The sequence below is a fragment of the Aythya ferina genome (genome assembly GCF_964211825.1).
Source record: "Aythya ferina genome assembly, chromosome: 12".
NCBI classification, from domain to species: Eukaryota; Metazoa; Chordata; class Aves; order Anseriformes; family Anatidae; genus Aythya; species Aythya ferina.
This window is the reverse complement of record NC_140308.1, coordinates 17724580-17748187: the sequence shown is the minus strand read 5'-3', so window position 1 is coordinate 17748187 and position 23608 is coordinate 17724580. Positions and strand designations below refer to the sequence as shown.

Sequence of the window (23608 nt, the reverse complement as noted above, 5' to 3'; positions counted from 1 at the left end):
CCATTTTCTGCAAATCTTAAAATTTGTTTGTTTTGGGTTACTTAAATTCTTGCTTTATATTCACAGTACAGATTTGTTTTCAGCCATGATGTTGATTATGCAGACATCTAGGACTCATAGTATGCGTAAAATATCTCTTGTACTTGGCATAGTTAATTACAGCTGCTTTTTTTATTAGTAGTGTTGTTGTGTGTTGTTGGTTTTTTTCTTCTTCTTCTTTGCGTCACCCTGTCTAAGGATTTGGGATTTCATAAATCAGTGTTTTGGGTGGAGAGTTCAGTGAATGTTAGTTTCTCTGTTCATTGTCTGTAGCCATTGTCTAAATATAAAAACTTATTCTTGCAACTTAATCTGTGCTTCATATCTCTTACTGACACAATACAATTTGTTTCCCAATGGGACATCACTTGTATTGTTAGCACCTTAGTCAGAACCGCTGTGTTCCCTCTGCCTTCTTTTTTAAAATCTATTTAAGCTGACAGTCTGGAAGACTGCCTTTTTCTATGCTTGTCACTGAACACGTTCAAGCAGTTGTCATGTTAGTGTTTTTTTGTTTTGTCTTTTTTTTTTTTTTCAAAAACTGAAGTAATTACACTTAGAAAGGTAAGTTCTGACAGTTTGTTTGCATTTAATTTCAAACTATTTTCTCATCTGTTTTTTTTTTTTTTTTTTTTTTGAGCTAGAATATATTTATATGAATCATTCAGAAAGAGACCGTGATTAAATTATTGGTACAAACAAGTATGTATGTGCCCGAATACATATATCATCAAAAGTACTTAGTCATTTGAAGAAGTTGATTGCATTTTTTTTTTAACAAAAATACATGCCAGACATTTTTATTTACACTTCATCCTTTCGCTTCCTCATTTCTGACTTCTTGTATTAACTGTACACTTAGGTTTACCATGGTGACAACGTAGAAGTGTGGATATAAACCATTGTCTCATGGTTTAACTCAATGTTACAACATTTTTACGGCTGTGTGTAGCACGTAGGGTAGCTAAAAATGTAGACGTGCCCGTTTTTATGCATGGCTTAGGTCACTGAAGGGTTGCGTACAGTTTATGTTTTTCCCTACCCAGAAACACTTCATTATTAGCTCCTGCTATTAGCTCCTAGAATGATGCTCCTTCACTATTAGCTCCTAAATAAAGCGGGCTAAGTGATAGAGATGAGTACAGGTTCTGTCATATTGCAAGTTGCATTGTATTTCTGCTACATTTGTTAAATTCTTGCCTTTGCGACTTTTTCTCTTTGCAAGCTTCACGGTATTTCCTAGTGAAGGTTTGTCAGAAACAGTTAAGTGACTTAATTTAAAAGCAACAGAGATATCTGAGGGAAGTTTCAGTGTAAAAGTGGCTTTTGGATTTAAAAATATTTGGGGAGTGTGTTATTTTAGAAACACTCTGCACGTACACAAATGTTTGTGGTTTTTCTTTACTTTACCAGTGAGCAGTCATATGTCTTTCTAGACTGGAAATTAAATGCAAAAATACCTGGGTTTGAGATTTAACTAGGGAAGGTGTATAAAGTATTTAAAACATGTATTATGAGCTTCAAAATAGCCACAAAAGGACTGATTTTTTTTCAGTTTCTATGCAGAACTTTTTTAGTAAAAAAAAAAAAAAAAAGCGTGAGTTGAACCTTTTAAATGGTTCTGCTTATCTTGAAATTCCTTCAATAAATCCCCTCTCACTTGCACTTAAATACAGATACTTTTGGTGTTTGTCTTGCCATGCAACAGTTTTTCTGAATGCTTTTTATTTTATTTTTTTTTTCCATACGAAGTTACTATTTTTTTATTTTTAAGTTTAGCGTGATACAGTGGTGGAAGCAGAAACCTGGCAGTCAACTGATGTGAATATTGTTTGTAGGGTGGTTCTCTCAAGTCAGATTTTTTTTTTTTTCTGGCTTTTTCTTTCTGCAGAATGCTGATAGCAAGAGTATAGGAGGCCCCCTGACAAAAGTAGTAAGTGTTCTGGGCATTAACAGTAATTTGGCTGCTGGAAGTTGCCCAAAGTATTAGCAGTATGTTCTGACTCTTTCTGAAAACTAAAGTAACAGATCCCCAGGTAAAGTAACAGAGCCCCAGGGATCACTGCAGGGCATCAATGGGTTCAATACTGACTCACAGGAAAGAGAGCCACTGCCTAAACCATTGCCACTGCTGATCTTGAAAAATGATGCAATTGCCATTCTCCTCCCTGCTCTGGGAAAGCATCTCACATCTTGCTCGCTGCTGCAGTTTTCAGGGATGGGATAAGCTAGTCTGACTGGGGTGAGTCTTCACTTGTAGTGGATATTTATCAGTGCCTCTTAAATTCTTGAATATTTCCTTGATGTTATGGACTGTGTATAACTGAACTGAAGCGCGAATCACTGACTGCTCTGACTGCTTGCCTAGCAAAGATGCTGAGAAGTCTGTTTTCCCCAAGAAGCTGATCTTTTCTATTCCTGGCTCTTCTCTCATTATCTCTGGGCTCAGGACATGTGTGGGAGCACAGCTCCTTCATACAGGGGCTTTGGTGGCACTGCCAGGTGAAGGAGCTGCCTCCTGCCTGTGCTCCACAGCTCCCCGCTGTTGGCCGTGCCAGATTGCTGACCTGGTGGGTGCAGTTAGAGAAAAGGAAGCAAAAACTGAGGGATGCAATAGGTTATTTTTGAGCTGAGCCGACCAAGCGTGGGCCTAGAAACACTCACACGCTCATAACGAAACAGTGATGTGGTGTGGTGACACGATGGGAAGAAGAGAAGGGGAAACTCTTTGAACAAGCCCCTGTCCCAGAGCTGCAGCCAAGAACTATGGGTTTAGCTGCTAAAAAAAATGAGCAGCTAAAGCTCCTCTCCAGCTTTCTATTCACTAAACTAATTTAAGCTGTGTGTCTGTGTCTGTGGAGAGGGGGCTGATTTATTAATATGTGCCCTTGCCATAGTAGCTGGTTGTGTGTGAATACATCCCTGGTAGTGACGCCTGTCATTTCACTAGGAGGCTGTTGTCCCGTTACATTAGGGCTCATGGCTCGAGCAGTAAGCTGGGCTTTAGAAATAAGGAAGTGGTAGCAATGGCCCATGTGTCAGGTTGAATCATACGTGGAAAAAAAAAAAGTGGTGGTTGGGTTACAGATGTATGAAAGGGGTGCAAAGGCCTCCATGATTCCAGCCATCGCTCTGTCTTGACATTGTTTAAATAACATGATTTTATGCTGGGGGGGGGCAAAAACAAACAAACAAACAAACAAACTTTTCTTTCTCAGGTTATCGGAACATAAATTAATTTTTTTCCTGCTTGTGTAACTGAAATTGCAGCACTGACTTGCTCTGTAGCTTTTGTAACCACCGTGACTGTCAGTGGGAGTTGAATGACCGGCACTTTGCTCTCCTTAGCACGCATTCTTATTTAATTTTATTTTTATTTTTGAATATAATACTATTATACAATAACTTAATTATTTTTTATGCAATATTTAAAGCCTGTCATTGTGCTTCCTGCCACAGCTAAAGAGACAGACTCCTCCAGGGATATCAATTTCTGGAAGCATGATATTAAAGTCCAACAAAAAGTTCGTGTCAAAGCTGGTGATTACTGTAATGCATTGTTAAAGGTGCAAATCATTTTGGACTATAAAATGTCCTGTGAGTGTTTATATATTTTGTCAGCACCTTTTGGGGATTGATGATGGTATTAGTTCAGCTCCTTTGGGAGAGAAAAAGGGATACCACACACTCAAAGCCTGCCAGCAGGAAATCTGTGGGAGAGCCGAAAGTTAGGAAATGGATTTTGAGTTCTTCGCTTTAACCGCAGTGGTCATCCTTCTCATCCATAGGCTAAGAGCTTCAGAAGGTTTGAGAATTTGTATGTGCACAGGATGGAAAGAAGGGATTACAGGCAGGAAAAATACCTCTGGAATTTATTATGCTTTAACCACAGGATGTGGTTGTTAAAATAATGTCTTGGGTTTTTGGCAATATTTGGATTTCATTCCTGCTCTTGAACTGTACTGAACAAATTCAGTGAAAGTTAAAAGTAATCAGAATTTTGAAACGCAGGGAAATGGCTGTGACACTAATTAAAAGGGTGATTTATGCTCCCACTGGAGCTCTCTGATCTACCAGATAAGATCTTGCCAGTGAACTATCAAGCCTGGGTTGTATTCCCAGATTTGCTACTGAGGTGCTTCATGGCATTTTAGTTAAGCGCTTTTCCAGTGCATAACTGCTTGCTTTCCTCTTGCGTTTCTACTTCAAATGTGAAGTCTCTGAATCATGGATTATCTGTTAGGAAACTAGTGTTTGGTCAGAGTTTAGGGCTACTTCTTAATTCCATTTTTAGTCAGAATTTTCTTGGTGTATAGTGCTGGGGAAAAAAAAAACAAACAAACAAACAAACAAAAAAAAAAAAACAAAAAAAAAAACCACCAAAACACCTTTTCATCTCCCAACAATAAAAGTTAACCCTGTAATTCTATGGAATTTAGTTATATAGTTTGATTACATTTCCATTAAAAGATATATCATTTTCTCAGATCGTTTCTAGATTGCTATTTTTGAATTTGTCACTTTCTGCTTTTTATCTCATGCCATTTTATCTCATTATGGATGAGTAGTTGAAGTCCACTGTTGCATTATTGGGGTGCTGTATCTTCTGCCTCCTTTAGTTGGTCCTGTACAGTTTCAACTCCATAGCATTCTTCACTCTGGTTAGTTCTGGTGCACGTCTGTATCGTGTCTCAGCCAATGAATTCCTGCTAATACCAGCCCTGCCAAGGCACTAACATAAAACAAACGATAGTACGACCTTGCTGAGAGAAAGAGAGCTGTAGTGAGGCCCCCCTGGGTTTTGGCAAAGAGCTTCCAGTAGTGCTGGAGAGCTGCAGCTGCAGGGGTGGAAACTGCGTATTTGATGCAGCCTGTGGTAATGGTGTTTCTGCTCTTGCTTTTGCTCATGAAAATAATTGCAATTTTAAATTTGAAATAGTTTAAATATGAACTACGGTTTGCTAAATTCTTAATTACGTGCTTGTATCAGATGGAAAAACAATTGTCACTGAAATGCAAAACCACTCCAGCAGCACTGTATAGCCTTCAGACTTGTTGCAGCAAGAAAGATTGTACCAGCAAATCTTGGAGACCTTCCTTCTGAGATAGTCTCTGTGTGGGTCTTCTTACTTCAAACTTTGTGTGCTCAGGAAATAGTTCCTGCGTTAATTAAATATTACTTCCAAAAGACCAGAAACCAGTCTTTGTGTAGAAGTCCTGTTTTCTAGGTGTTTCCCCAGGGGGATCAGTTGCAAGACGTTGGTAGCCAAGGAGTTCGGGTATAACAAAGGTAAAATGAAGAAGAGAATGAAGAATGCTCAGCTGGTTGTAACAAGTACAGTCAGGCTGCTCTGTTGTGTTATCTTTTAGTAATCTTAAAATTCCTTTTATGGCAGAAATTGATACAATTTTGACATTTCTTGTGGTTTTCAAAGTAATTCTACAGATAGCATAGGAGAGGAAGCAGTCCCAGCTTTGTCTGAGACAGTTTCAATCTGACTTTTGCGTCTAAGTGTTTATATTGTTTCTCCAGTAAACTGTCTTACAAGTTCCTGAATAATGTAAACTTTAAGTTAAACATCAGTTCAATTTATGTTTCTTTGGAAATATAGGATAACATGGAAGTGATTTTAAGGAAATCTGTAAATATTAGCCAGGCAGTAAAGGAAACATCTTAGTCTTTGTAATAATTTTGGTGTGCTTTATATACAGTTTTGTTGTTGTTTTTAAATTTTAAAAAGATGATAGTATGAAATGTGTTTTAAGCATTTATGAAGTATTTTGGAGAATAGTGAAATCTGAATTTCCTTGGACTAGTTGATATGTTCGTGAACAGATGTCCTGAATAAAACAGGGAAGAATCATCCAGTTTTGGAAGTCTGTGCTCTAAACAGGTGTTACATTTGGGTGAAGTATGCTAAGTCTGGGAATTTGTAATACAAAAATGATCCATCCCTCTGTTTGGAGTTTCTGTTAGGTCACATTTGTTATTTCTTGAAGCTAATGAACTCTCAGTAAAATTAACTGAGAGCTATTCTCATGTCTTCTTCATATTGTAAGGCTCCAAACCTAAAGCAACAGAAAAATTTTGAAGGAAAAAAAAAGAAGTAATAGTGTGTTACTAACGACTGAACAGAAGACTTTTTTTTTTTTTTTTTTTTTTTTTTTTTAATGTTGCAGCTTGGCTGTAGGTTTTTACAACTTTTAATAGTTTTAGCTTGATAAAGATTGAACACACATTAAAAATAAACAACACCAACGAAAAACAGCAAAAAGTGTGCATGCACACACAAAAAGATAAAACAGATTTGTGCTGCAGGTGCATTGATCCACCAGCTCAATGCCACATAAATAACAAATTGGTAAGTGTGAAAAGCACCTGCAGTCAGAGCAGCAAGGCGCAGTGCTCGCAGTGTAGCTGGTAAGTGTTCGGCAGGCAGAATGAGCAGGGCCTGCAAACAGTTGCTAGGGTAATAGGGCCTGTGGTTAGCGCTGAATGCAGGCAGCTTTCTCTGTCTCGTAGATCAAAAAATGGCTCAAAGTACCGTGCTTTGCTTCCTGAAACATGCTGCTTATCAGGAGGCTGCTCTCTGTGCCTCTGATGAGCTTTGGGTAAGCATACAGAGAGAACCATCTTTTTTGCTCCCTGTAGGTGCTGAAGCAAAGTACTTCTCTCATGTCTGCCTTTGTTTTCAGTGCTGGTGCATGATGTGAAGCGTACTGTCCGTAGGGCCTGCTCCTGACACACCTTCTGGCTGGGCAGCTTGATCCCTCTGCCCATAAAGTTCATCTTGCATGTAACTGCTTATCGGAGGCTCTGGTGAAATTTGTATTTTCAGACAGTTTTTTTTTTTTTTTTTAAAGGAAGAAATTTGGTGAAGTTTTGGGTACCGAGCATAATCCTTACTGTAACCTCTAAGAGCTATCACGATACAAGTACAAATAACAGCAGTTAAGCCCTTTCACAAACTCTGAAAAACATAACTCTTTAGCAACTTGTGTAAAATTTCTGAAGTGTTCTTTCTGGATAACTGAAAAATAAATGAATAAATCATACCATATATTTCTAAAAACCATTATGAAATTTCTGGGACACCCTGGCTGTTTGGGCATTCTCCTCACTTTCCTACGTGAGTACCAGTGAGCAGCTGCTGGTATTGCTCTCTGGACTGCACTGACCCATTTCAAAGCAGCTTGAAGCATCTGTCTGCTGAATACCAGGGAGCCATGCTTGCTGGAGAAGTATTAAGATGAAAGTAAAGAGGAAACCTGTTTGGGCATTCCAGATCGAACACGTACCTCTAATAAGATGTACAGAGGTTATAGTCTCATTTTTATCTCTGTTTACACACATACACGCAGCAGATTTATATCTGCCTTTTCAGATCAGCTCTGCGAGATGTGGTCTTGTTTTCTTCCTTCCTCTTTTATCTCTAAGGCTGCAGGAAGGCTTTGTCAGGATCTTGACCTTTTTCTTAAGAATTGTCTCCAGTCTCCACCTGACTTCTATAAATACTGATGCCCATGAACTTGGCTAAGTGGATCCAAGCAACTTCTATCCAAAAAGTAGCAAGATTTGATCACAGCTTGTCCCAGTGCTTAAGGATGAACTGGGCATTTAACTCCTTGTGACAGAAGTGTTTTCATAGCTTTGCTGCTGAGTGGGATTGCGTATAGACATGCAGCGTGCACGCTTGTGTGTGTGTTCTTGGTGACAAAGATATTTTAGATAAGTATACAAATATGCATAAATGTATATTTTGTTTTTAAAAAGCAGTGCATTGTCATTGTCAGAGTATAGTAAACTAAGTTTTCCTTCTATTTATTTTCCTGGCAAAAGACAGAGGTTGAGTAGTCTTTTTTTCTTCCTTGAGCTACAAGGGGAAGGAGTAGAAACATTGTTAATGCCTACGGTGGTCCATGGAATAAGGAGTCCTCATCTTGTTGCAGGTTGGTGTGAGTATCTCAAAGATTTGGTGTCAAGAATCATACCTGCCTGGGCTGTACTGACTCTGCTGCACAAATTTCAAAATGATCAAGCAGACCACAATGGAGTGAAGAAATGCTACTTTTGCTGATGAATTCTGTGGCCTGTAATGGTAAGCAAACAACAAGTTTTTTTTTCTTTTTTTTTTTTTTTTTTTAATCAGGATTCTAAGTAAAATTTAGGACCATAAAACCCCAGAGTAACCTGTCATGCACAGCTCAGCCTTACAGTCTAGGTAAAAAGTACCTTCTCAGTGGCTTCGCCCTGCTCTGGGGATTGGTTAGATGTTGATCAGCATGATAAACTTTCATGTGATAGTGGCTGCATTCTTTGCTATTTTGGAAAGTTCTTCCGTGGACTCTATGTTACTCCAGGGAAGTAACTTCAGAGTTTTTTAGACAAGTAACATTTACCATATCCTCAAGTTTTGCTGTGGCTATCAAATTATTTCATGTTTTTGATATTAACTATTTCTGTTTTATAATACTAGTTAACTGAATTTAGTATCACTGAATCCAAAGGGTAAAGCTGCTCAAGGGTAATTTAATTTAAGTGCCTGCTTCACTTCAGCTGTTGCCTCCTGAGACACCAATATTTCCCATAGTGACTCAGTGCTTCACATGATGCAGGTTTCCAGTAGCTTGTTAGTGTAGAGAACAGTTGGGTTGGCTGCCAAGCAAAGCTTTGAAAATGAAAGATACAGGATAAGATAAAATGAGAATGATAGTGATTACAGATTTGTGTTCAGCAGTTGCATTATCTTGGTAGACAATCAAAACTTACAGTGTAAAAAATTCCCATGGGTTATGTGGTTGCCTATGGAGCAGTACAACACAGAGAGATTTGTACTGTTTCTGTACACCTCTCTTCTTTCAGTTATCCAAGAGACCACACCCAGGTACTCGTGAACACTTGGTTCACATAGCCTGTAGTGTGGGTCAGTGATAAATGTGTGAAACCCGTAACAATTTTGCAGCTTCTGTTGCTATCAAGTATGACTGAAAATATAAGACTTCAGAGCTTTTATCCCGTTGGTGGTGTTTTATTTTAGTGAGCTCATAAGTGACCTTTCCTAAACCCCACAACGCTTTTTTGAAACCTTTCTTAACCAATCTGTTCTTTTTTGGTGTCTGTTGTGAGCTGAGGTAGGGTATAACAGCAGAAGCAAAACTTCCTGCCAGAAGTGTAGGTATGTCTCCTTAGTGGTACTTCAGTGCTTAACCTCCAAGGGAGGGAACTTCCTTATTGCAAGTGTTAGTTTTAGTTTTGGTTTTGGCTGTAAAGCATGAGTGTGGTGGTGTAATAAATACTGCATGGCTGATATTTGAAGATGTCTGGGGAACGTTAAAATGCCCTTATATAATAAATAGTACACAGAAATAAGATTTTAAAGACATGTACTGTATAGAATTTACTGGTGAAGTGCTGGTCACTAAATAAAGGAGAATTGGATTTAATACGTCCCTTTTTCAGAAACGGTAGGAAGGCTTTCTTTATGAAACTTTAAGGGCATGTTATACTTCAAAAATATTTGTACTGCAATAGCACCCCACAGTACATTGTTGCTGGTGCTGATGTACAGTCATGTTGGTTCTGTTGTCCATCTGTCATCAGCATTGGGCTGAGGTTTGTTTCCAACATGAAATTGTCTGCAGATCTGATATCCTTCAAGTTAGTGTTCTTCCTGAAGCAGATACAGGTGAATAAGTAGAAATTCAGACAGAAAAAATGGTTTTTACCTTTGGCTTAAACACAAGCAACGTTGTTCTCGTATTATGGCTTACCCTTGTATTTTGGTTATGATGCTTGGTAAAAGCATTTAAAAATGATTGGTTCTATAATAGCTATTGATAACAGAGTACAGTATGAAGGCAGTGCTGATTGGTACTGTCTCCCATGACATCTTGCTAGCAAAGCTGAGAAAGTGTGGGATAGAGGAGTGGACAGTAAGGTGGGTTGAGAACCGGCTGACTGGCTGAGCTCACAGGGTGGTGATCGGAGGAGCAGAGTCTGGCTGGAGACCTGTGACTAGCGGTGTTCCCCAGGGGTTGGTGCGGGGTCCAGTCTTGTTCAACATCTTCATCGACAACCTTGATGAGGGAATAGTGTCTGCCCTCAGCAAGTACGCCGATGACACAAAGCTGGGAGGAGTGGCTGATGCCAGAAGGCTGCGCTGCCATTCAGCGAGACCTGGACAGGCTGGAGAGATGGGCAGGAAGAAACCAAATGAGGTTTAACAAGAGCAAGTGTAGAGTCCTCCACCTGGGAAGGAACAACCTGAAGTATCAGTACAGGCTGGGGGTGACCTACTGGAGAGGAGCTCTGAGGAGAAGGACCTGGGGGTCCTGGTGGACAACAGGTTGACCATGAGTCAGCAGTGTGCCCTGGTGGCCAAGAGGGCCAATGGGATCCTGGCGTGCATTAAAAGGAGCGTGGCCAGCAGATCAAGGGGGGGATCCTCTCCCTCTACTCTGCCCTGCTCCGGCCTCACCTGGAGTACTGTGTCCAGTTCTGGGCTCCCTGGTACAAAAAAGACAGGGATCTCCTGGAAAAAGTCTAGCAGAGGGCCACAAAGATGATACGGGGCCTGGAGCATCTTCCTTATGAGGAAAGGCTGAGAGACCTGGGTCTGTTCAGCCTGGAGAAAAGAAGACTGAGAAGGGATCTCATCAATGTGTATAAATACCTGAGGTGTGGGAGACAGAGGGATTTGGCCAACCTCTTTTCAGTGGCTTGTGGGGATGGGACAAGAGGTAATGGCCACAAGATTGAGCACAGGCAGTTCCGCACCAACACGCGGAAGAACCTCTTCACGGTGATGGTGACGGAGCACTGGGACAGGCTGCCCAGGGAAGTTGTGGAGTCTCCTTCTCTGGAGATATTCAAGGCCCATCTGGATGCCTACCTGGGCAGCCTGCTCTAAGGAACCTGCTTTGGTAAGGGGGTTGGACCCGATGATCTCTTGAAGTCCCTTCCAACCCCTTCAGTTCTGTGGTTCCATGATTCTGTGATCTATGCTTTGAGCAACCTTATGGGGTCAGTTACCTACTACTCAGTGACATATTTTCAGCGTGGACGTCTGTGTTAGTTCTTCCAAAAACTCAGAGACTGGGAAAAAAAAAAAAAAAAAAAGACTAAAAACCCAAAGCTATTGGGTTCAGTGCATCAGCTGAGGCTCAGCTGTCTGTATGGGTTTCTCCTCAGGTCAGCAGCATGCAAGTATTGTAGAGAGAAGAGAGAGCTTTGTTTCTCTCTGAGCCTGCTTCTCTGTTTCACTGTCCTTAGTAGGACTGAACCTAAATCTAAATAGCAAGTGATTTCTTTCCTTATCTGACTTAGGACAGGTTTTATCTTCCTCCTGCCCATAGCATGCCCCTTATCCCTTGCCGTGTTGTGATTGCACCTGTTCTGTGCAAATACACTGTTTACCCTAGAGTTGGGAAACATACATTTCTCTGGAACTGCAACACTCCCCCTAAATAACTAAATTAGGTGGGGGGAAGGTAAAAGTAATGTGTGATGCCCATTGCACTCACTGTGATTTATTGAGCATCTCCTGGCGTACCTAGCTGTAAGAAGAGGCAAGTTACGTCCAAGTGTTCTGGTGCTGGCACATCAGCAGACTGTTTCTTGGTTGCTTTAGGGAGAGAGAAAAGTGGAGGCATACATGTATTTAAAATATTGCTATACAAACGAGAGAGATTTAAGTCTGGATGTAATTACGTAATTCTTTTAAGCTGAGGGAGTTTGTCAGCTTTAGCATCCTAAACAATAACATCAGGACAAAAGACTTGTCAGTTTGAACGTGCCTTTCTTCAAATGATCCTTTTTCTTAGTACTAATTTCAGTATAGACTGAGTATTACCTGGTGTAATGTATTTTTTCCCCTATAAGGAAAATGTTTTGAAAATATCAGGGAGTTCAGTTTCTGTAAAAATCAGGGGTATTCAGTAGAAAAAATTGAGTCTCCCTCCTTCCCCCCTCTGTTGGAAACACTATTTTACCTATAGTCTTCAAGCTAAATATTCTGTATTTGAGATTTTTTTTTGTAATGTATTTTACGTTGCTCTTTATTACTATAAATAACTGAGCAAGTGTTCTGCTTTAGATATAATTGAAATTATACAATGAAAACTTATCCTGACTTCTGAGGACACTGTTCAAAGATGTGACTTTTAAAACAGGTCACATAAAAAAAACTTACTGTAAGTGGGATATTGACTTTTGTAGTCATAAATTCAATTTTAAACCAGTTAGTCAGAAAATCTATCTGTGAGGTACATCGCAGTGTCTGGGACTCATGAAATAATCACACACCTTGGACTTTGAAACATGCAAAGCACAGCTGAATTCTCTTCTGGTGTGATAATACTTTTTTACACCCTGGAGTTTGTTGCTTATGAAAATCAGCATTATAAAAGGACTTTTTTTTTCCTGCTGAGATAGAAACTGAAGTTAATTATAGGGCTGGAGAGATTGTTTTTTGAGCTGCCTTCTGTTTGCACAATAAACTACCTTGGAACAGCAGTGAACTCTCCCATCTAATTTAGTCACACTGGTCTGGTTATATGGATTCTTTTTCCTCTTTTACTTAGCTTAGTTTACGAGCTCGTTGTAAATTATGAGTCTTTAGTTTCCTGAGTCATCTTCTGTAGTCATTGCTGTGTCCTGCGTGGTGGATCAGTAGCACAGAGATTTCTTTGTGATGGGCTAATGGCTCTCCTTGAAGCCTGTCCTGTAACCATAGTGGTGTTTGCCAGCTCCAGATGCGATGTTATCAGTAAACTTCTTTTTGGGCTGTGGACCCGTGAGAATTGATGAGTCAATTAGCAACTCACTGCTGCCCTTGCTCCCCTACTTGTGGTTTGCCTTTCCTTTCCAAAAGCTGGGCCAGCTCTGGAGCTCATTGGATGCTTCTGCTTGCTGACACGCTCCAGCACCCGGAGAGAGAAGTGACAGGGCAAAACTAGCTTTCTGTTTTCCTTGGTGAGTAGGCTCAGAAGAGGGGCCAGAGAGTGCTGGAGTTGGGTGCCTGGGCAGGCTGGCCAGGAGAGGGGTCCAGGTGGGAGACACCTTCTCCTTCTTGTGCTCGGAGCTGCCTGCTCAGCTCAGATGTGTGTGAAACCATGGCCTCCGCTATTTCTAATCTTCTGTTTCTACCAGTGACTGGAAAACTATATTCAAATTACTACTACTACAAGTTGTTCTGATTTTAAAGGCTATTGTACCACACATGTCATGAGAAGAAGCAATCTATACAGATAGGAATGTGAATAGAGAACGTTTTAGTTTTTCTTTGCAGAGTATTTAGCACTGTCATCATTATGGCTCTGAGTGCATAGTGATAACCTTTGTTTTATTTCATTGATAACAATTGTTCCGACACGTTGGGGTTTCTTCTGTTTCCTGACTTTTTTCCAGTTGTCAGACTACTTTTTTGTATTGTTTTGGCTTTTGTATGTAAATCAAGCTTTGAGTGATCATGCAATGAAGCTTAATTGCATGAATGCTCACTTTTAATAGGAAAGCAAGGTAAATGTATATCAGATTCCTTCCGTTTTCCAGAAGGAATTTTTCACAAATTAAACATAAATAAGGAAGGTGGAATGACACACAAAGAACTTCAGGGTACAAAAACGGTTTACCTTTGTAAAGAAATTTACTGCACAAGTTAGATTTAGTGCTGATAGCAGATAAGGCATTACAAATGCGTCTGTTCTCCTTTTAATATTTTTATAGGAGCAGAAAAAGCTAAGATGACTGCAGGCTAGCATTTGGAAGCAAATTCCTAAAAGGAAGAAGTGTTGTCTTTAACATGAGTGGTATTTCCTGTGGTGACTACTACGAAGTATGCAAAATCCAAAAGGATTGCTAACATTCATTTCCTAGACTGAATTAGTTGTGGAGTCCACTAGGCTGTAGATTATTTTTGCCTGAAATTCATAATTCATCTACTAATACTCCTGCAATTATTCAATTTGATGATCACAGATTCCTGATTCCCTTTTAATATCTGCTAATGGGTAATTATGGTCAGCAATCATTCTTGTCATGGAAATTGCTAATGTAATTTCAGAAACACTGTTGTCATTTGCGTGAAACAAAAGATGGAATGAAAATCGAAAGTGCACCTTTTTCTTTGATGCTGTAGTAGTCAAAAACAGAAAAACTGCTTCTGCTCACTTTTGTGCTTTGGCTATTGAGAAAAATAAGGCAATATATGTAATTTTACTTGATTCTTGCTATTACGGCTTGGTTTTAGCATTTCATGGATGAGACTGCTTTTCAGTAAACAGCTTGAGGTGAGTAAGACTTAGCTGCAAATGAGCAGCTAAGTAGAAAAATAAGTACTTATTATCCAGGCAGTTACTGAGAATGTGTTTGTGAATACGTTGATAATTTCAAAATGGAAAACAGAACTGCAGCGTACTTGGATCCTACTTGGAATGGCATCAACTCGGTCAGTGTCTGGTAGGGACAGTACTTGTAAGGAAAGGGGAGAAAGGATGTGATTCCTGACCATCTGCGTCAGTCCTGAGTGGGAGACTGAGCAGAAGGATATGGATTTGCCAGGTCCACTCCACAGTCTGAAACCTGAGAACAGTTTGTGCTTCATAAATAGGATAAAGGAAGGCCCTACCAAGAGCTTTTTTTGTTGTTATCAGCCTGATTTTTTTTGTCAGATAGCACGTCGTTCTGTCGCTCCACCTTGTGCTGCCAGGAAGGAAGAACGCTCTCTGTGCCGCTGTGACGGAGCTTTCTGCTGTGCTCTCAGGGCCTCAGATGTTCTCCCATGTCTCCCTGCTCACCCTGCCATGGCACCGGTCCTTTAGGACAGATCAGAAGTTACCCGTCCTTCAGCACCCTCTGCATGCTGTTTAGGACGTGGCTGGAGATGGAAAATGAGGGAAGTCCTGGCAGCAGTGGGGGCACAGGCATGCTATCACCCCATCAGGTGATGTGCCTCTTGTCTGAGTGATGCAAGTTCCCAGATCAGTTTCCCGTTTGATTCACATTCTGGAAGGAATCTTACTGGTTGTTTTTCCTTTTTTCTTTCTTTCTTTCTTTCTTCTTCTTCTTTTTTTTTTTTTTTTTTTCTTTTCTTCTTCTTATTATTTTGTACCTATCACGAGTCCAATGCTCTTGTATATTCATTGGGTCAACTTTTTTATCTGACCAAATATTTTTCACGTTAACTGGCATGCGCAGGGCTGGAACTCATCTAGATCTGATCGAGTTTTATTCATTTGTTTGGTAGACGTTCTGGTCAGTCCTCAGTGCAGCTTCCAATCCATACTATTGGGGTTATTTCTGTGTGTATATACATATATAAATATATATATATATATATAAATATATATATATAAGCATACACTGAACTTATCTTGTTGACAAATTTTTCCTTCTCCTTTCTAATTCTTCAGAACGTGGCGAAGACTTCCAAAGAAAGCTTTTTTTTGATAAAGTGATGATCAGAGCTCTTTTTTTTTTTTTTTTTTTTTTTTTTTTTTTTTTTTTTGCTGCTGGTGCTTCTGGGAGTGCTGTTTGGACTTTGTGGTCTATTGCCAGCATAGGGTTGCATCTCTCTTGTGGTGTCAGAATGCCAAATCTCCAAGAAGCAATGACCAAAAAAAGTAAAAGTGATGCTGTGGTGAACAGTGCTCATGTGATCCTTAAATACATAAACAGGAATGCCTTCAACCGATGATTTTACTAGTGTGTCATGTCACCTCTGAGACGGAACGTTTCTCCCTCTCATAAGTATTTCTTCTCTGCTTTAAAGTGGCTGTTGGAAAAAAAAATCAAAGGGGGAGGAAGGACAAAAGGACTGGAAACTTTCAGCTAAGTCTGTTAGTTTCTTGAAGAATAGATCTTTTTTTAAGGAAATTTTAAGCTAATGGGAGGAATTAATATCACTACCATTTTTGTGTTCAAGTCTGGTTAAGCAATTTGAAGTTTTAAAATATTTTGCTTGTACTGAAGAAGCACAAGTTACTGGTTGGCTCTTTTTAAAAAGGGTTCTGGTAGTGGCAGTGGATGCAGGATGCAAACTGAAATTAGTCCAGAACTGAATTATTCATCTCCAAGTAGTATTCGGGTAGTGTGTTACAGATTCCTGTTAAACCAATATGGTACAAATTGAGGATTTATTTACTTAACAGAGTTTTTGAGAAGAAAGTGCTGTGACCCAGGGCTCGTTAGTAATTACTTGCAGTGTATGTCAGGGTAACAATTGGAAGGAATATGTGAATCAGTAAGGTAGCACCCTCTTACTTTATTGAGACAGATTAAGTCATTGAAGAGACGTGTCTCTCTGATCTTTGTATCCTGTAAAACTCTTGAAGCCATCCCTGAGTAGTATTAAAGCTGATATTTGACATCTTTTTCATCTTTTGAGCATTAGACAACTGAACCAGAGCCACAGTGTAGTTCTGAAGAATAGATTGCGCCTGGTGGTGTATTTTCCTTGGCAGAGTCAGAAGAATAAATGGCAGAAGAAAAGCTGTGAAGTCATTTTTCTTAGATTGCAGATTAAGTAGCCCAAGACAGCATTGTGTGTCTCATAATTGTGAATGTATCACTGCTTAGTAATTAATGGTTATTTTTAGAAAATGGATTTGGTTTTCCAAACTGGAAAAAGGCTTTTTTTTTTTTATGATAATAGATATTTTGAAAGGTTCTTAAAAATTACCATAAAATTGTATTTCAGTGAGTATATTAAATAATTTTTTTCTTTGTCTTCTGAGAATATACACAGAGAGGGGTCTCTACCCATGGCAGGGAGTGGGAAATGGGTGATCCTTAAGGATCCCTCCCAACCCAAACTGTTCTGTGATTCTGTGACTGTCACTGATTTCTATGATGCATCCACACACCTTTGCAAGAGCACAATGATGCGTATGCAAATAGAATAAGTGCCAGGGGATTTTTTTCAGGTAAAATATAGGAGACCTTTTTATTAGGAAAGAAAGCTCAGTAACAGCAAGTACAGGTGTGCCTAACAATGGCACAGGTGTGCCATTAACTGTACAAGGGGAAGATCTATTGAAACAAACCTTATTTTATTTCAGATTTCAATATGCATCTGCATTCCTTAACACTGCTTCTGGTTGTAATGTGAATGCAGTGGGAACATGCGCCGTTGAAAGTTTTGCCTTAGAGTAACTGGCTAGAGTTTGGCTTTTCTTTTAGCTGGTTCTTTCTCCCCAGAGAAATAGTCTTGGGCACCATGGTGACGGCAGTCAAGTGGCAAAGAAGCTGTCGTCCTGTTATCAAGTTCTAATAAAACTTCTTCTGAAAGCCTGTTTTTCATGCTCCCCTCCATCCCATCCCCCTGCTTTTTTGTTTTATGTCTCTTGGCATTGAATGAGCTATATTCACGAATGTACTTGAAAAACGTTGGTAACTAGTAATTACCAATACAGTTAATCTCTTAATGTTCATTGTTAATAGAATGCACACTTTGCCCTGGAAACGCTATTAATTGGAGTTGAATGAAATATATAGAGCTAGAAGCTTTTTTAGACGCTTTTTTTTTTTTTTTTTTTTTTTTAAATATATAGTTGAGTGAATTTTGGCTTCGGTTGTATTCCTTTCTAATTTTTGGTCTCCTTTTTAATTAAACAAATTGTGAAAGGAGTAAAAAAAAAAAAATTAAAATACACATTTTGAAAAAGAATTAAAGCAAGAAACATGTATTATGATTAATGATTTATATATATGCATCACTTCAAAAGTGTTGTTTCGTAACAACAAAACCCACAAAACAAACAAAAAAAAATCTATTGCATCTTTTGGTTTCAGAAGGGAGCTGTATGCTCACTGTTCAACACATTTCCACATCAGCTGGTTAGCAAACTTTCTGCCCTCAAACCAGCACGTTTACTAGTTCTTCCAGTCTTCGTAGTGTGAATTGTCTTCAGTTTTTATTGCACACTGCGCCCATGGAAAATACATCATTTGTTCAAAAGGAAACAAACCAAATTTAGTACACTTTTCATATGAAGTTTCAGTTGGTGGAGTAAGGTGTGATGGTGCACGCTGAGCAGCCACTGCTAAGTGTTGCTGGAGCCTTGCTTCTGTGGCTGTTAAGACAGCATCGCCTGTGCAAGGGGCTGTCGGGCTTCCATTCTGTGAGCCAGAAGCAGCTTTCAGTTGCTGCTCTTTAGAGCATGCAGATAGTGAGTTTAAGTGTGCTTTTTTTGGGTAGGGGGAATGTTGTGCACTTTTGTCTGAAGACACGTAACTTAATAATACTGTTTTTCTACAGAGTTCATCTCAGGAAGTGAAATTCAAGCTTATGGAAAGAAGGTAGAGACTTTCAAAATAATTTAAAGAAAAAAATAAAAATCCTTGCAGCACATGTACAAATTGATCTAAAGATTCCCACCTGAAACTGGTGAATAGCCCCTGGTTTTAGGGACGCTAACTCTTTCGCTTTTGGTTGCATCGGGAATCTGAAGTTAGTGCTCATGAGAAGTAAAATCGGAGAACCCGGGGTGCTCAGCGTGGCTAAAGGTTGTGGTGACGGCAGCGAAAAGTCAGACGTTCTCTTTGAAGTAGAGGCTTCAGCTTGGTCCTTTTGTGTGCCCTGGGAACTGAGAGAAATAGCAGCCAACCTGGGATAAAATGCCAGCTAAGGGTAAATACTTCTTCAATGAAAACGATGACTGCAGGATAACAGACCCTCTCTATGAGAAGTACCGCTATACAAGCCAGCAGCATCCACTCCTGCTATTGCTGCTCTTCATTGCAATCATCTTCTGGACTATACTAATTATCATCTTTTTTGTCAAAGATGTGAGTATACTATTGAATTGTTGGTATTCAGTGTTTTCAAAAATGATGAGAAATAGGTAAAATAGCATACACATAAAACAGCACTCAACATTTCTGGTTAAGTAGTTTTTGAGCTACGTGGTATGAAAGTTTGATGTTGAAAGAAATAGAGTAATTGCATAAATAATGCTGTGTATGCTTTTGAAGAGATGGGATGAGACAAGATAGTTTTGTTACACATGCACAGTTAGGAGGAGGCATGTTCTTCCATTCCTATATGTTATGAACAAATAGTAATCCACTCTGAGTAGTGGCTATCATAGTAAATAAGTAATAGTGGGGCCAAAGACACAACAAAATCATAAGTTGGCATGTCTCCTGCATGTTTTGTTTTTAAACTTTGTTTTTAGATTCGTCTAAGAAATGTAAATTAACATCGGTTATGAACTCCTGATTTTTTTTTTTTTTTTTTTTTTTTTTTTTTTTTTTTTAGGATTTGTATATTTATTTATTTACTAAAAAGACATCAAACAATCCCACAATGTAATGGGAGATCTGTTGAATCAATAGTCATTTAGCAAAGTGCAGGGATCCTATAGGCATAGGAAAGGTGCACCTTAAAGAAATTTGCTGTTGTGTAGCATAATATGATTGTTTTTTTTTTTTTTTTTTTTTTTTTTAATAAAAAATAATTAAATTAGGTGTTCTTCAAGTAAGCCCAGTTGACAGCTGGTAAAAAGGGGAGTTGATTTAATGATAATGTTGTAAAAGGGTAATGAGGGAGCTGTTACAATCCTCCACTGCCTTCTTACACTGATTTTCCAAATAGAGTGCTTCAAGAGAAAGTGACTTAATCATACCAGTTGCACTCATATCCTGTTTAGCTTTTATTTCTTGAAAATGGAAAGAAATGTCAGTGCTGTTTATATGTGTTACAAGTCAACTGCTGTAAAACCTGCAGAAAATAGTTGTTGCACCCCTTTTAGCAATGCTTGAATTCTTTAAATATGTTTGTGTACAATATAGTATAGTTATAACATCTTAAAAGACAACAACAAAAAGACTAGTTTGGGAAATGATGATGATGAAACTGGACAGACAGGGTACCTAGGAGAGTATTTATTGTTATCTCTGTGTGTGAATACCAGAAAGTATTAACGCTGCCACAGCTTGACTACTAGGAATTCAGCTTAGCATATTTTAAAGCTAATTAAACTCTTTCCAGGACTGTATAGATGCATTTTCCATCTTTACTAAAGGAGAAAGCTAGATCAAACATAACACTTTGTTTTGCTTTTGCAGGACACAAATATGCATCTTGCCTTTATTATTGCAGTATGTGCTGTTCTGGTCATATTTGCAGTCATGTACTTACTTTTATGTATCGAATCCCTGTTTCGGAGATGGCTAACGTTATTTGGAGTTATGATTTGGATTTGCTTCCTAACAATAGGATATATTCCTCTTCTTGAAAGAGAAAATGATTTTTTAGCATGGGAACAGGTATGTATTTCCTGGTAATTCATGTACCTATACAGAACTGGTCAGTATATATAGATCTACTTGTGTGCTTTATTTTTTACAAACATTATAACTGCATAATATTTTTTCTTGAGATTTAGGTTCACTTTCCTAAATTGGTTTTATTGGTTTATATTGTGGCCAGTTTTTATTTGTATTCTTCTGGTGGTGAAAATACCGTTCAGCTAATAAAGTTGGATAACTGCATAAATTTATGCAGAAATTGCATCTCTAAGTTGTAATTTTAATTCTATTTAAGCAGGTTAAATGCTAATTATCATGAATGCATCTTGAAGAGAATTTTTTGTTAATAATGCTTGCTTTGTTAATTTATGTGTGTCAAAGTGGTGTTCAAGACATGTATTAAGGATTCTAGAACTGGGTGTGCCCTAGGGAGCAGTTTTTCAAATCAATGGGAGAGGTGAAGTGAACAATAAGAATTAATGACACATCCTGGCATAGCTGGGTGCGGTTCAAGTTCATTACTTAGTATCTCTGATCAGAAGACAGACAATTTCATGATGCCAAAAATATCATAATCTGTAGGAAACTCCTCCTAAACTTTCATAATGTAAACAGAAGAGTTTTTAATGAAATAAAAATGAGTTTTTATCTTGTTTTACTGACTCTTCCCCTTCCCCTCTTTATCTCAAATAAAGAAAGATATAAATTATGAGTTAAACAACCAAAATCTGATTTGTATTATGGCCTCAATCCAGCATCAGTATTTGCAGTTGCTATTCAGTATTTTTTGACTTAAGGAAGAAGATGCCGCCTTAGGAAAAAAACAAAACTTACTACTAACTATAGGTACAGTCATGTAATGAAGCAAGATTTGGTTTTGTTGCTTTCTATGCAGCAAGTCAGTGCCTTACATTGTTGCAATTTGGTAATAATGTTGATTTAAAACCAAAAATAAGGAGACCATAGATTAGAAAGCAGAAGTGAATAGGTGAAATCCAGAATTTTATCACAAGTTATGAATTTATGACAGATTGAGGCTAGTGTTTAAATGCAGGTATGACCTTTGCTTGCCTGTGCTTATAAAAAAAAAAAAATAATAATTACACTGCATTCAGAACAGTCTGATAGGGTTGTAAATACAGTAGAAAGATTTTTAGTACAGCTCAAATAGTAAATATGGATGTGAAAAGGTTACTTTTTTGTTGGATGAAAACCTTTGTTTGTTTGTTTGCTACCTTCTGTCCCAGCCAAGCAATCTGCTTAATGCTGGCAAAGCATTTAAGTGTTGTCTGGGCCTTGAGACTTCCTTGAAGGAAGCTGATGTCTGGAACAGCGCAAGTTTTGGCTGCAGTGAAGAGACAGACCTGAGCCAGGAACGCTGCAGTATTTTCTTCTGATCAGTCTCATTTAGTTTCCATATGTAAGAGCTAATCTCTATAACAAATCTGTAAATATGGATATAAGTTCTGTAGATGTTCCTTCAGATCTGTAGCAGTGTAGCAGATCATTGGGCATTTTGTAAAATTTGCAGTTAAATAGGTAGGTAGTTGCAATAAGGATTATTCTCTTCTGTCAGCACTAGGAAGTATTTATCAAATATGGAGCAAATAAATGTGATCTGGTGGTTTTAGGATTAGAATACTAACTTGGAGAAGGTGAGAAATTTGTTTCTATTCAGTTTTGCTATCTGTGCAATGTGCTCTTCCTGATACATAATGTATAAGGTGCATCTTCAGCTGTAATGGATAAATTAAGGATAAAGAGCAAGGACAACTGGAAAAATTAAAGGTGATATGTCAGCTAAACCATTTTATCTATGAATCTATAGCTGCTAATTCCTCCAAAGATTGTAGGGTTACTTCCCTCATGTTTTTAACTGTGCTTTTGAAATGTCAATATTTTATTGTTTGGCTTGAAAATAGACAAGAATGCTGCTACTTTCCTTCTTCTTTAGTGATTTTTGGTGAACATAATAACATGTAAGTGTGTGTGTGTGTCTCACTTCTGTTTGCTTTTTTTCCAAAGGTGCCATTCTTTCTATTCATAATCTTCACAGTTTATACCATGCTACCTTTTGGAATGAGAGATGCAGTTATAATTAGTGTTCTTTCTGCTCTCTCCCATATTATCGTTCTAAGTGTGTTATCCAAGGATTCTCAGGCAGACAAGAGATCCCTTCTGTTTCAGGTAAGGAGAAGCTACTTGGGTAAGAAATTAGATATCCTAGTCATATTACCACTTGATACTGGCATAGCTATCCTGTTTAGATAAGTACCAAACGTCCATGCAATTCAAGGATTTGGAGCTTGGACCAACACCTGTTCTGCATGCTTTTATGAAAATATAATTATTTTCATTTATCATGCATTTGGGTTTGCTGACCTGCATGGAAGAAGCAGATTTATTTATTTATTTTAACATGTTACTTAAAATATGACAAACTTTGCCACAATCTTTCTTCCCAATCTGTGCTGTTTCAGATGGGTCCTATCTTACTTCATCTGGTACTGCCTACTGGGTGGATCAAAAGGGCCGCTGTTGCCCCTGGGAGTGCTACAGGTGCCTTTCAGGGTTCCCAAAGCTTATTAATTGGGTGTGTTCAAAGCAGCACCCCAGCTCTTTTGCAGATGATGTCAGACTTCACACAGTATGCTGATGCATGAGTTTGTTGGCTGGATTATCCCTAAACCAAACACTGGTGTCTACAAATGAAAGTGTTAAGCGATACAGCAGAATTCACTTTTACATTGTACTACTGTACATTCGTACAGGAATGCCCATCACTGTGTAAGTTAGTTTGTATTTCCCAGGCACATCCTGGCTAATTGAAATGCTATGATTTGGTGTGTGACAGGGTAAGGGGAAAATTAAGACCTGCGACTACTTTTTTTTTTTTTTTTTTTTTTTTTAAAGGGACTAGTAAGTGTGTGTATTGGTGAAAGATCAGTGGCTGTTCTGCTGTAGGTAAATGTTGTTCTTCTTGTGCAGGTACTTGCCAATGCTGTCATTTTCCTTTGTGGGAACTTGATGGGAGCATTTCATAAACGGCAAATGCAGGTTGCTTCATGGGATTTGTATAGGTACACGTTAAAGTGCATTCAGGTTCGAATGAAACTGAAGATTGAAAAGAGGCAACAAGTAAGTGAAATAATTCATGTTATGAATTGCTTGTTTTCATTTCTAAAGTTGGTGTAATTTTATCAGGTTTGTGACTAATGCCTGTTGAAAGGCTAGGGCTGATCTTTGTGATACCTACCTAATGTCAAAAGTTATGCCATTAGTAACAAAAGAAGGAAGTTAAAGGGAGGAAGCTGTTCT

At 38.6% G+C, this 23608-nt stretch overlaps 1 protein-coding gene across 3 annotated transcripts in view; it reads left to right on the top strand.

Moving 5' to 3' along the window:
- Nucleotides 1-23608, top strand: part of ADCY7 (adenylate cyclase 7) — a 62550-nt gene that overhangs the window by 11007 nt on the left and 27935 nt on the right. For 2 of the 3 annotated variants that reach the window (XM_084533953.1, XM_084533955.1), the window contains exons 2-6: nucleotides 7990-8138; nucleotides 18297-18826; nucleotides 20108-20308; nucleotides 22316-22477; nucleotides 23279-23428. In XM_084533953.1, the coding sequence (XP_084390079.1) occupies nucleotides 18656-18826; nucleotides 20108-20308; nucleotides 22316-22477; nucleotides 23279-23428 (684 nt within the window). In that variant the 5' untranslated portion in view covers nucleotides 7990-8138; nucleotides 18297-18655. The remainder of the gene's footprint in view (nucleotides 1-7989; nucleotides 8139-18296; nucleotides 18827-20107; nucleotides 20309-22315; nucleotides 22478-23278; nucleotides 23429-23608) is intronic. The other variant, XM_084533954.1, reaches the window with a different exon arrangement.